We start from the raw sequence: 14,708 nt of genomic DNA on the forward strand, positions 1-14,708 counted from the left end.
CTACGCAAATGACTCTACGGGATTTTAGGATGTGATCCTATTTAGAGGGAATTTTATCTCACACTCCTCAGATTGTGAACCACAATTTTCCTTCCTAACGCTTGCGTAACACCCGTTTTAGCAACGCTTTCCACGCAAATACAAATTGCAAAGGAATACGGGAACAAAACATGCACAGAAACTACGAGGAGAATTATAATAAATACGGTTTGTTTTAAAACATAACTCAGAAATACATACAGATTAATTTGGTAAAAAAAAAATTTCAAGTTCTTAAGCTCTGCATAACCGTATAGCGGACTAGGGAAATTACTGTTTAAATATCACTGAGTTTAAATATACGAATTAGCTATTCGGAGGTTCTATCTCAATTTATTGCACGAACGTACCCCCTACAATACGTGCAAGATATTTGATAGACTGTTGATTTTTTAATAATTCTCTTTTAACAACGCTGCAAATCTGTCTTTGTATTGTTCACCTAACGGCTATAAAACTCCAAGCATTTAAAAACTAGATATTTGTAAACTCATAGATCGTCAAGTTTCTAGGGTTTCCATGCGCAGTTTTTTGTGCGCAGTTTTTGGCTGTTTACTCTAGGTACGTATGTACTCTACTGTTTACGGACCGGCGGGAGGAGGCGGGGGTGGATGTGCACACGCGCAAGCGTTTACATCGAAAAACTCAACCATAACTTTCCTTAAAATAAATACATATATTTCCCTTGTTTAGGAATGCGTACATATATTAGCAAGCAAACTTCGCATTGCTTCTGTTTAGCACCTAACATTTTACAGTAGCCTGTTAAAAGTATAAAACCTAAGTTTTGAAGTGAAACTTCTTTGCTGAGGGGGGTACGATTATCGAGCGTTAAAAAAATTCCGACCGCATGAGAGGATTAGTTAGGCACTTGGAGGGGAACCGGTAGAGGAAGAGACGGCAAGAGATAGGTAGAAATGACGCAGCATACTTGCAAACTTGCACCCATGCACACTCGCATACTTGCATATATATATATATATATATATATATATATATATATATATATGCGACCTCAGCCAAAGATAATTGTGTTTCCTATACGCAGTAATAATATGAGCAATGAGTTTAATGTCTGTCGCGTGTGGACTTCACGCAAACTTTTTTTTAACACGCAAGTAGGTTAAATTTTTGCAGTGTCTATGTTAACTACGAACACGAAAAAAATTGCATAAAATCTGGAGAGATAAATTTTTCGAGCATGTACGTTATTTTACCTGCAACATTAAAACACATTATCTTAGCGAATCCTCCGTGAACGGTACGAAACTTCCCCGCTGCGCACGAGGTCTGTTTACGCTGGGTAGGACAGGGGTAGAGAAGGAGAGGAGAGCGGGGAGAGACGAGCTCGCCGCGCCGCACGCGCGCCTCCGGGGGCGACGCACGCACGGCGGGAAGGCTGGATCGATCTGCGCGCGGGAGCCACACCTAGCGGCCCGCGACCCGGCCCCGAGTCTCGAGCCTCGAGCGTCACAACCAAGGTCTACAGTGCGGTGCGACTGTCGAGAACATTCTTCCAGCCGCGGGCTGCTTCCGGGCTGACCCTCCTGCCTCCCGTCAATGAGGGGGCCCGCAAAAGCGTGACTTTGGAACGGGGTTTATACACGTAAACGTCAAAACTACGGTTAGTGGAAGGGGGAAAAAATATTTTCTGCATACATATTTTAAAGTTTTCTGCTTTATTGCATGCACATAGGCCAACATATCATCCTTAGATGACTTGTGTCGGTCGGTCCAAACCCACCCACGAGAAAAACTCTTGCCCCATACCCCACCCCTGCTTACAAACAACCAATCACGCTCCACATGTCCGTGTCAGCTTAGCGACAGACCCAGCTTAGCGGCGGACCCAGCTTAGAATTGTAGGAGGGGCTAATAACCGGAAGGCATATGAATAGGGAAATCCAAAATTTAGAAAATAATAGCTTATTTAAAGGCTAATTAAGGCTTTTCTGACATGTCAAAACAAAGTTTAATGAACCACTAGCAAAAAATGTAAAATATTTTTTATAAACTTTTTCATAAACTGAACTAACTTCAAAGATCAAGTGGGGACTGGAGTAGATTATTTTTTATCATTTCGCTGTGATCGCCCCTCCCATAAGACGACTACTGCGTCGGCGCGACATAAATGGCGGACGGGACAGACTTCTCGATAAGAAACATTTTCTATTTCCATGTCGTTGCGGGCGCGACGTTAATGAAATGATCAGCATATTGTTTTCGAAAGATGGTTAAACTGATTCGTTAGTAATACTATTATTATTAGAGTATTTTTAAATGTCTGGTTAACTAAATTTGTTTGTGAGATCTCTGAAATATGTTTCGCCACGGGGATTTTTCCAATAGACTGTTAAATTTTAATTAAATATGTAGATTTACATAACCCCAAAAACATTGATGAATGTCGTATTTGTTACGTACTTATTGATAGAAACGTTTTATGTTTAATTGTCAATTTTTTTTGTCGCGTGGGTGGGATTATTAAAAAAATTAACTACCATGATTTAAAGTGGTCTGATACTACGTAATTAACTGTAGGTATTACATATGACGTTTACAGTTTTAGATCAGTTATAACTAGAGACCCAGAGATACTACAACTCATGAAAAATCACCAAACACTATTTAACAGTGGTAAATGTTATTATTATTTTATTATTATTATAGTAAAATGTGAGAACCGCATGTTCACAACAACGCCGTATTATCGGGTCGCGCTATTGTGATTCAAGCATAAGCCCTGAGGCCACCGACAACCCCAAGAATGTAAACAACTCTGACTGTGAGCGCGGCCATGTGCAGTGCAGGTAGATACAGGGAAATTTAGGGGACTGTTCCAGCAACGTGTTTAACGTGGAGTTAGGAACCGTCAGGAGATGACATACTGTGACGTGGTTGAATCACTTTTTTACTTCACCTTCGCAATATCGCAACACCCAAAAATACTGTAGGGGAGCAAACAGCGGGCAAAGAGATTCCAATTCCCCCCCCCCCCCCCACAAAAGAAAGAAATATTATACGAAAGCTTCTGCGTAAAACATAGTGGAAATGGTGTTTGACCACGCCTGATGACCGTTAATACGTATGAATTATAATTTCCGTCGTTATACAGTCAGTTCCATTAAATACTGTCTTTAACTGCATTGCCTGTATTTTTCACGACTTTTGTAATTGAACCAGAGGGTTTCCTCTTTCTATAATCTCAATTACGTGGATATGCTTTACATAAGCAAATTCTTAACGCGTAACACTTTAACACTTCAAAAATGTTCAACTCCCAACCATTACACGAATCGGTGTGGGATACACATTTGTTTACCTTTCCTTAAATAGGTGCACTGTGCCAGCTGTACGATCAGATGTTCGCGACTTTTGTCATTACGGCGAGGTCTAAGTTTAGTATTCAGCCTATGTATATCCTGAAAGGATTATTTTCTATTAAGTTATTACTAGAGACCGGAAAAATTCGCGAATTCATTTCGCGATAGGCTAAAATACAAATCGTTATACATCAGTGCTGCCTCTGCTATTGGTTCACAACTCACCTGGGTGACTCTGGGCCAATGGGAAACACCCAACCAAAGCTTTATTGAATCACAGGCTGCTACGCTGGAACGTCTCACAAGACAGCAGCCAATGAATGGGTGGCATTTGACCGAGTGTACGTAGAACTATGGAGTTCATCCTAGAGGTCATTGAACCCGCGAATTTTTCCGGTCCCTAGTTATTACGCTACCGTGCATTGTGAAGCCAGTATACGTAAGGCGAAACGTGAAAAGCTCACCTACAGACATGGATCCCAGAAACTGATCATGAGATGAAACATGGTGTTTCACGTTTCGCCGTCCGTCTGGTGGTTTCACAAGTTACGGAAAACGAAAACGTAATAAATGGCTCCCAATCGGAATATTAAAATTTTGAAGGCTACGACTAGTATTCAACCAAATTAAAATCACTGGTGATTGGACGTGAATATATTCGTAATATTTTTGAGGGATGAAAATATTACCCTGTCGAATAAATATAGCCTACACGGAGGATTTGGAAACTGATGATCTCAGTTGCACATATTATTATGCGTCCGTCTACGCATGCGTCCCATTTTGATTGTGTGTCCGCATCCGTGTCATTAGAAAATGCGCATAAACCGGCAAGAAAGTGAAAGGCCGAATCACAAAATAACGTGCAGACTGCAGAGTAACATGGGGTCTCATCTCTCTCTTAATATAGGTTACATAGGCTGCTTCCGTATACCGGTCTAAGCTAGGGGATTCCTTAGCTAAGGGATCCATTATGCTGGTAAAGAGTACATCTTAGTGGACGCCACCATCTTTGCATTGCTTCCAAATTCTCACAAGGGATGCGTCCGTTGATGCGTCCCTACATCCATTGTGTTGTACGTTGTTTGTACATAAAATTACTTCAAAGTTTTTGTTTAAGATTTGTTGAAAACATAGTTTATAACTCAAATAGAGACAAAGTAAAACGTGAGTAAAATTATTACTTAATGGTGAACTTACACATATAGGGTATTATTTAATTCTCATTGTTCTAGCCAAATATCGACTTCACAATGGACGAACTGTTTAACAATTCACAAAATACCCCGATTTTAATATGCAAACACTCAATATTACAGTGTCAAATTTTCACTATTGTGTATAAGAGTATGAGATGATAGCAAAACAAAACCACCAATTCTTCATGATAAAATGCCTACGTGTAAGTTTATATTATAGAATACGCATAGAAGCAATATCAATAGGGCTATCAGTATCAAACACGTAAAAATGCTACAAACAGGTATGTAGATTATGACATATAAGACATGTATAAATATTTCAGTAAATATGTAAAGACAAATTAATTAAATTTAAATTTTTAGGCTTAACTACAAACATTTCTTGTATTTCTTTCATTACACTGGATTATAACTGACTCAGAATGATGCAAATATTTTTCATCAGCTATCTGTACTCTTTTGAAATAAATCATTGAAATTGTGACATTTAGAATGATCCCTTTTGCCCGTCGTTTGAAAAGTTAATCTTTCAATTCGGACATCCCCATGCAAATATAACTCACATAAGGGTCCAAGTTTTTTCTTCGCTGGCCTTAGTATTAATTATCGCCCAAAGGAAGAATAAATTTTTAGTGATTTGGTTATAATGGGATAGTTATTTTCACACAATTAAGAATTTAAGTAACTATTTGAAAAATTATACGCAATGCCCTATAAAATGCAATTGGCTAAAACTTGTTCTCTTACCATTTTATTTAATTGAAGGTAATTTACATATTCATATGTGCTAAGCCATGTTGAATGTTGATGATACAATAGTAATAATTCGCAGGAAAAACACACTTTGGATCGAGAAGGGGATGGGGTACGCACCCCCTAGCCTAACGCAGTGGCGTAGCCAGGATTTGTGTATTGGGGGGTGTTAAGGCCGGGCTTCAACCAAATTCACTCCGGCCGCGGTATAGGCATTTACATGCAAAACAAATTCCCGCGCGATTTCTACAATTTTTGTGAAAACGGCGTCAAACAAAAGCTATGTTGTAGATTTTGAAGACCTTAACAGCGCTATATCTTTAAAAGTTTTAATTTTTTATTTCAAGATGGTGATATTATGTGATATAATATTCAAAGTATCATATTTTTCAGGCTATTCATTTAATCGCTTAAACGGCTGTACTGGAACCTTGACTGAGTTGAATTCTTTAAAAAAGTCAGCGGGACTGATACTCTATCTTTAAAAACATAGTCACAGGATGATTATTTGTAATGGAAACATTGAGGCCGCGAGGCCCAGCACGTGGTTGTGGCAGAGGGGTGCCAGGGGGGAAGAGGATGACGCGCTAGGTGGCGGAGACAGGCTGCCATGTTGCCAGCTCCTTCCTGGAAGGTCACCCACCCCTCGCGACTGTGAGCCAGGGAGACGGACACGGGCTAGTCATCTGTCACGCCTTGCGCGCGAGGTACTGACAGTTCTGACAGTTCTGCATTTACAACTTCACTGGTTAGTGTTTAACTCTTTACAGGACAGAAAATAAAAACAAAAACTGATAGCATGATGGTCATGTATTAAAAACAGTATAAATTGTTCTCGCGCAATTCGTCTTCACAAATTAAATTTGTTCATTATTTTAAATAGCTTTTTCTGTGGTCGTTTTTTCGTATATAATTTAGGAGGATTTTATGTCACACTGTTATGCACACCGGCGCTTCATCGAAACAATCCTGTCTAAACCAAATGTTTATTAAAATTTTTAACTTCACATTTATTGTGACACAGATCTCAAATTCCTATCTGAATATCTACACATACTTGATCAATTTTTATTTTAATAACGAGTTTAAAAAATAACATAGAATAGCTTTTGCTATCTTTAGGTTTAGGCTTCTCCTGAAAATGCAAATGTTTCTGAAGACGCACAAACTATTACATTATGAAGGTTTGCTTCAAACTTTGATATTATTGGTAGACCTGAGTAGATAAAAAAATATAGCGACACTCACATTCTGTCAATTAGAACTTTTTGTAATAAATTTTTTTTATGGCGTTGAGGCCCGTGGTTAGTTGCGCCCTCGGCTACCTTGCATGAGGGGAAGGGATGGGGAAAGGTGTTTGGCGCCAGCGTCTCACCGAGGTCACTCATTCTCTCTTTTTTAGTATTAGTGTGACGCTCGACTACGTATGACTTATTCAATGAAATTTATCAAGTCTTGGTACGCAGTGTGCGATTATCGGCAGCACAAAATGTCTCAAGAAACGGCCACAATTATCAAAGCGAAAGAAATCCGCAAAAAAAGAAAATGCTTCTGGCACGTAGGCCTACTGCTAAAAATAAAAAGTATGTACATGTGTTATATATATATTATATATACACGGATATGAGACATTTATATTTGACATACTGTAAAACTTTTAAAATATTATTGAAAACAGAATACTGGAAATTAATTTTTAACATTTGTAAGAGTTGTTAAATATATTTGCTCTAAAACCATTTCAAACGAAATTAACGTTTCATTTTATGCGTAAAAATAAGCCTATAGTTTGAAAATGTATTAATGATACATTACACATTTGTTCTAGTGACAATGTTAGCCGTAAAATTGCGGATGCATGCGGGGCAATTTTGATTTTTATATGCAGCTATAAATACCATTTTTATTAGGATGCAATTTTGTCTATAATTTTTTTGTAATCTTTACTGTCAATTTTACGAGCTGGCGCTTATTTTCAGCGACAATAGATTATAAAACAGAAACTGAGAAAACAATCCCGAAATATTTCTGTAAAATATGCTTTATGTTATTCATTTTTTAAATTTTACCATGAATAAATTATTTTATACGTCTATGTAAAACAAACATTTTATTAAAAATTTTAATTTAATGTAAAAATCAATTTACGTTAAAAGTAGTAATAATTTAGAATTTCTGAGTTTCGGTGACGCCTTTGCCCACTCACCGATGGATTGCCATTGTGATTATACACACGTCTTATATTTACTATAATGTGACTGAAAAACGTTATATAATTAACGTTTATTTTTATTTAATAGTAATGAATAGTATTAAAAATGTATATTATTGTCATGTTATAATTGCATGTCTGACATCTAACAGGTGCACAAGTTAGTATATTTAGGAGTATTATTTCTGTGACAAAACAACTTATGTAATTAATGTTGATTACATCGAATCACTGCAAGTCACTTTTGGAGAAAGAACTAATATCGTGAAACGAACAAAAATGCTAGCTGATTGTGAGCTATGGCACAAAATGAGACGTGTGCGGTTAAAAGTCAGTAATTTCGGCGTTGTTTGTCGCCGGAAAGAATCTATGTCCTGTTCAAATCATGTTAAACAGTTACCTACTTTACATGCCCCCGTTTTCGACACTGGCAATGGAGTACGGTGGTCGCAATGAGCATATTGCCATTCAGAGGTTTCAAGCACAAACCGGATTAGTTGTACAGAAGTGTGGTTTATTTTTGGATCTCTAATACGGATATTTCAGTGCTAGCCCTGACGGACTTGACCAAGGGCTCCAAGAAACTGCAATAAGAAAAAGAAAGTTTTTTCCACGTGTCAATGAAACGGAAGTTTAATTATTAAACGTTCACACCTTTATTTTTATGAGCTGCAAGGACTTTAAACATACATAGCGCGAATACTGTTACTTCATGGTAATGTCTGTTGTTCGTCAGAATTTACAAGTAGAAAGAGTAGAAAGAGATGAGCTCATGCGGGAAACAGAAATGTTGCCGAAACTGACTAGATTTTATCGTAGGAGTTTTCTGCCTGAGATAGTGGTGCCAAATCAAAGCATAGACAGAGCCATTAGAGAACCAGGCTACATTTTGGAAGCTGAAAGAAGCTTGGCAGAGAAACAGCAATCAAGACGTCAAAAACTGACCCGGAAAAAGCAAGGGATAAATGAATGTAAAAATAATTGAAGTAAGATATTTTTGTTCTTTGAAACTCTAGACGATTGCCATAAAATGTTCTGTTGTGTTCAAATTTGTTCTAACATCGAAAACATTAAGTTAAACGAAAGAAAACAATTTTTTTGGAAGTAACTGTACATGAGTTTTTATAAGGTTATAATTTTATCTGAAGTTTATATTTTAATTCTGTGGAGACATACCTTTTAAAATATTGTTTACAATGAATTCCGAAGAACTGATTATAGTTGTTTATTTTGATTATAGTTATTTATTTGTTTTGTATGTTGTAGTAATATACGTGTCTTTTGGTCTCTATGCTGATATAAACTGTGTTTCTACTATCAGTTATAGCCTATGGTTTTTCTTCTCATTTTTCTATTTTGTATGATATATTATACTGAATGAGTAAATGTCACTATTATTTTGAATTCTTTGTAAAATATGAAATATAAAACATGATTTTCAAACCTAATGTATTTTCTTTAACTGTGGTTCACATTTCGCAACAACTTAAGAAGTGGTACTTCTACGTAATAACTATTTGTAGTACCGGTAAATGTAATAATTAATACACGGTTACCATTAGTTGTAGGTACAATCATTAGCATTAAACATTATGGCAGAGGGAACATACATTTTTTAAAGAAAAGTTAATCTAATATTGTGTTAATCCTGATTTAGACACATTTTTCACAATACCAATCTTTTGAGCATTGTCATAGCCACATCCTCTGATAAGATCCTTCATAAAGATTAACTCATATCGCTGAATTTACTGATCAGTAAAGAAAAAATATTTGTAAAATTTACAGCTTTGAAACGTATGGAACCGTATTTATGTTTCAAAAATACATAAAACATTTCTTGTAATTATTTTGACACATTCTCAGCTGATATTAATTGCCTGAAAATAATTTTTAAAAATCAACGCAAACAACTTTAATTATTATGTAATACTTTAGCTGTGAAGTTATATGTGGATGAAAATTATACAAATTCTGGCAGGTTTCATTAATGTTTTATTATTATGAGGTTTTTTTTCTTGCAGCAATTGAATATTAAATCGTAAATCGGTTTCAGCTAAAAATGCCCTACACTTAACTGAAATTAATGATAAAAACATATAACTACGTTAATGTGTAGTTCTTACTAACTTATAACAAACTTCTTTATCTTGGAGAGATCTCAGTTTCGCAAAAAAACTTCGTTTTCAAAGTATAGTTATATTTCAATGATACATACAAACACACACATACATATATATGTATATATATACATATGTATATATATGTATATATATAATTATTTTTCATGCATTAAGCACAATTTTACTCTACTGAAAATCTCTGTGTGTATTAATAAATGCTGATTTATCATTATTTGCTTGGTAATGGGAAACTAGAAGGAAATATATATTTTTTAATGAGGTTTGGATGGCCACTTCTAGAAAATTGAGAAAATGACAAAGTAAATACGAACCTTCGTACACACGTACTGATTTCACGTTACTTCTATGTAGGGACTCGGAAATTTCGTGAATTAATCTGGAATCAGGATAGAATTAAATGTTTTAAATGTGCTCAACCCATGTTTGCTTTTCCTTTGGCTGATTTCTTATCCTAGTTGATCAGCACTACCTGATTTACTTTTTTTTCTTCTCCTAGTTGGGCATCGCAGAGGGGTAGCTAATAACTATCGCCCAAAAATGAACTCAGTGGAACAGTATAAATGTTTTCATACTAGCTTGCGACAAAATGAATGCGCGAAATTTACCTATCTCTATTTATAGGCCTATACAGACTGATAATACTGGCTGTGATTCGATTCGCCAGTAGTATAGGAATGTATGTCCGGGCACAGGCGCCAGGCGCTGGTGTCGGTGCCGGGTCAGTGACCGACCGACCTCTGACGTCACGGCGGCCATCTTGGACTAAAAAATTCCTTAAAATTTCTCAGAAATGACTCAAAATGACTCAAAATGTCCCATTTTCCAGGGAAAAATTCCCGTCTCGAGGGAAAATTTACCGTTTTTAGATATTAAAAATACCAGCGGGTAGAAATATCCATATTGAGGCTTAAGCATCCATGTATACAGCTTCCGATAAGCCTCTGACGTCATAATTTAATATGTCATCATGTAATATGACGTTACAGTTGCAATTTCCGTTACGGCAGCCATCTTGAAAATCATTATTTATTATCCTATTTTAATGAAAAAATTAAAAAATTAATAAAAAAGCTATTTATGAAAAAATTTAATTTTTTTCATTAAAATCGGATAATAAATAATGATTTTTAAGATGGCTGCCGTAACGGAAATTGCAACGGTGACGTCTTATTACATGATGACATATTCAATGATGACGTCAGAGGCTTATCGGAAGCTGTAGACATGGATGCTTAAGCCTCAATATGGATATTTCTAGCCGCTGGTATTTTTAAGGTCTAAAAACGGTAAATTTTCCCTCAAGACGGGAATTTTTTTCCCTGAAAAACGGGAAATTTTTACAAATTTTGAGTCATTTTTGAGGAATGTTTAGTCATTTTGAGGAACTTTTGAGTCCAAGATGGCCGCCGTGACGTCAGAGGTCGGTCTGTCATTGATCTGGCACCGTCACCAGCGCCGGCGTCTGTGCCCGGACATACATTCCTATACTTCTTTCGCCTCTTTTTACTTTTCCGTCCCTGTTTCAAGTAAGAGGTTTAACAGATTTGGTAACCAACCTTGTTTTGTCTAATCTGGTATTTGTCAGTCTGCATTTATTGTAGGTCTTGTCCGCACTGGCCTGTAGATCATAAAAGACCAACTATAAAAATTTCCATGTTTACATATTATATAGTTCGTTAGGAACGCTGCATCTGCAAAGTTGTTGACAGCTCGTCAAGCATAACTTTACCGTCGTTACAGCCAATATATGACTGAAACACTGTTGATTCTTATACTGGAAAGCTTAGACAGTACTCTGTAATTTTTTTTCAATCAAACTGAAATATTCATGCACACAAAATTACAGATATTTGTAAATATGTACATTTGCACGAAAGCAAATCGCTGCAAATGTGGGATTGTATTATTGCCCGGGCATTTATTCTTTGGGTTGTCCCAGTACCTGAATTAGTTACAGTTATTTATAAACATTTCCCTGTATAACTTTCCACGACTAAATGCGCACGCACAAAAGCACAATAAACAATTATGAAGTCCAATTGCTAAATATTATTACATTTTCCAAGGGTTAAAAATGTACCCTTGTACAAAAAAGTCGTAATATAATATTATATTGCAATATTCGTAAGCGCGACAGTAAATATCCAGCTTTGTTTAGAAAAACGCAAATCATAAATTCAAAAATAACCATAACAATGTTTTGTAGAAATTTACTATATTTTCTCTAGTAATATTACGAAATATTTCTTGGCAACCGATTTCTAAAGGAATTTTGTGAAAATGTCCAAAAACATTTTTTTTTTCTGTGTAAGGAATACTATATTTAATTATAATAAATTATTTTTATACTACTAATTAACAGATTACTTCAGTTTACAAGTTTGCAAGCTAAGAACACATATCCATGAACGATACGGAGTACTTGATTTACCTATTGTACTTGCACTTGGCAATTCTTTTATAAACTTAAGTTTTAATACATACTTGTATTAGGTCCTCATTTTTTACATTTCGTTACATTGCCAATGTGTAGCAAGTATATGTATGTATGTACATCGTATTTTATTTCTTACGAAATATTTGTGTCTTGAAATAAATAAATATATTTCAAGAAACGCATCTCGACTACTGTTAAATTTTTTAATAAATGACAAATTGTTTAATGTTATGAAAATAGTCCTGCCCTATAACTCGTATATATATATATATATATATATATATATATATATATATATATATAGAATCATGTTTATATATAAACATAATTCAAACCTTTGGTCACAAGTGTAATATTCGCATACATTATGTGGATAAGTTAAAATATTTTTAATTTAAAAAAATAGGTTTGTTCATAAAATGAAATGTGTGTGTAGGAAAACCCGCCAGAGTGACGGGGCTTATGTTATGGGACGTGTAAGTGCATGTCATCCTTGAACGTGACATGCAATAGATTTCAGTTTAACTGACCATTGGTTGTAGGATTATAATTTAAAAAAAACGTTATCAATGTCGTATTATCAGAATTCATCTCCAAAAAAATCCTGCTCTATATGATGCCTAATGAAGATTCCGGCTGTCCCGGGCACCGGGCTTCTAGTGCTGAAGCTCTGCTGAGTGGGTGTGCCTCGCCTAACCGTCCGCCCCTAGCTAGGCACGCGGCTGTTCTCCTCAGTTGGACACAGAGCTGGCAACACCAGATGAACACCTGATCCCGCCGGCGCCCCCCCTTCCACCCTTCTGCTCACTCGCTGCCACGGTCTTATCTCTGTCTGCGATCTCTCGCTCTCAGCTCCACCCCAGAGCTATCTGGTGACCGTGATTCACAACCGCGACCTTGAAGCTTGCCCTTAAGAAGCATGGCCCCACCGTATTAAAGCGGGGATCCGGGGGTCCTCCCCCGGGAAATTTTGGGCTTTAAGGTGTAGAATAGTGCTATTTTAGCAGTTTTCTGTTCTTAAATTTAAATATTGTAATGGTAAAAATTTTATTAATTTTAATATGAAATTTGTTTGTGTGATGAATAAGAAATTAATTAAAGATTTGGTGCTAAGGGGGGGGGGGGGATTGAACCCCTAATTCCCCCCCACCCCCCTTGGCTTCGCCCCTGGCCGAACGGCACATTCACGGGAGCACTTGTTTCGTTCATGTGAATTCAGAAAACGACATGACGTCAGATGTACTTCTTCAGGAAGCGACGTAAGGTAAATTCGTACACGGCAACAGGACCGTACGCTGGAGGGGTTGAGGGGGTATAATCCCTCCCCCCCCCCCCCGGAAAAACATAAAAAAATCTATAATTTCCCACCCCCTACATAAAATAAATTCTATGTACGTCTCTGATGGCCAATACCACCAGGTGCAGGCCTCTGTCATTACACATTTCGTCATGCTATCATAGTAAATTATAAATAGCTTAAATTAACTACGTCACTTGTTAACACGAGGTCCAACATATTTTCAAAAAAATGTTTTCATCTCCAATACAGACGCATGGATGCGGTTAAATATAATATCAATCACGCTAAAATAACTGAACAAAACTTACCAAAATGAGAAAGCAAGAGAAACCCTGCAAGTCTCCAGAGAACTGGTATATTCATGGTGAAAAGTCCTAAGCACCTCTTAAATTCTTCATAAACTGTCTTCTTAACACGGAAAAAGTACCACCTACAAGCAAACACACAACGAACACTTAAGACGAGACCTAAATTTAGGACAGGTGCCTAATTGAAAGGCAAAATGAATAAATAACACACACAAGAATAATTCTGACACACGCAGAATACATGTCCTAACACGTGAAATAAAATTATTCAACACGAAACGATTTCTCAAATGTAAATTATTTCACGAAAAAAAAGTACCATCAAGCAAACAAAACAAACCTCGAAACACGAAAACGTTCCAAAGAACTACCGGCGGACACGAACAGACGCGCGCACGGCACGGAATGATCACAGCCGGGCAAAACAAGGGAGACGCGTGAGAATAGGCTCTCTCTTTTTCTTTCTCTTTCTGTCCGTTTCTCTCTCTTTCAGCTAGTCCAAAGATTAGATCAACTAAAAGACTTGACTACTGCATGAACGTAAATAAAAGCGAATAAAGCGCTAATAACAGAAATTTAATGTGACCACATCAACAACTTGAAACAAGATATTTATAAATACGACTTTTTGGATTCAAATATTTAATAAATCATAAACAAGTAAATAGAGCATTCTTTATTTTATAACTACATAAAGGTAAAAATTAAACTGTAACTGATTTTCTGAGTTTTAAAATGGACAATATAAATAACTAATATATTTTTACTGACTAGTATTCATCTAAGGGAATAATTTGTTTTAATAATTAACCTGTAAGAGTAATTCTAATTAAGAGCGATATTCCAAGACGTACAGGTATGGTAGCAAATAAGTACTGCTGTGTTGAGATACAACCGTAACCTATTTCGTGGGCCGCATTCCTAAAAGTGTCCAAACAGAAACCCAACAAAGAAGCAAATCGGCAACTGTTTTAATAAACAGTGTCCTGC

At 36.4% G+C, this 14,708-nt stretch overlaps 1 protein-coding gene across 1 annotated transcript in view; it reads right to left on the bottom strand.

The window, feature by feature from the left end:
- The window catches only part of LOC134530446 (cell adhesion molecule Dscam2), a 469,894-nt gene extending 455,734 nt beyond the window's left edge, over positions 1-14,160 (bottom strand). Inside the window, exons 1-2 of the mRNA XM_063365267.1 lie at positions 14,059-14,160; positions 13,719-13,840 (exon numbers count right to left, since the gene is read on the bottom strand). Of these exons, the coding sequence (XP_063221337.1) occupies positions 13,719-13,773 (55 nt within the window). The 5' untranslated portion in view covers positions 13,774-13,840; positions 14,059-14,160. The remainder of the gene's footprint in view (positions 1-13,718; positions 13,841-14,058) is intronic.
- Positions 14,161-14,708: the final 548 nt, after the last annotated feature.

The sequence above is a fragment of the Bacillus rossius genome, chromosome 3, assembly GCF_032445375.1.
Source record: "Bacillus rossius redtenbacheri isolate Brsri chromosome 3, Brsri_v3, whole genome shotgun sequence".
Classification (NCBI taxonomy): domain Eukaryota; kingdom Metazoa; phylum Arthropoda; class Insecta; order Phasmatodea; family Bacillidae; genus Bacillus; species Bacillus rossius.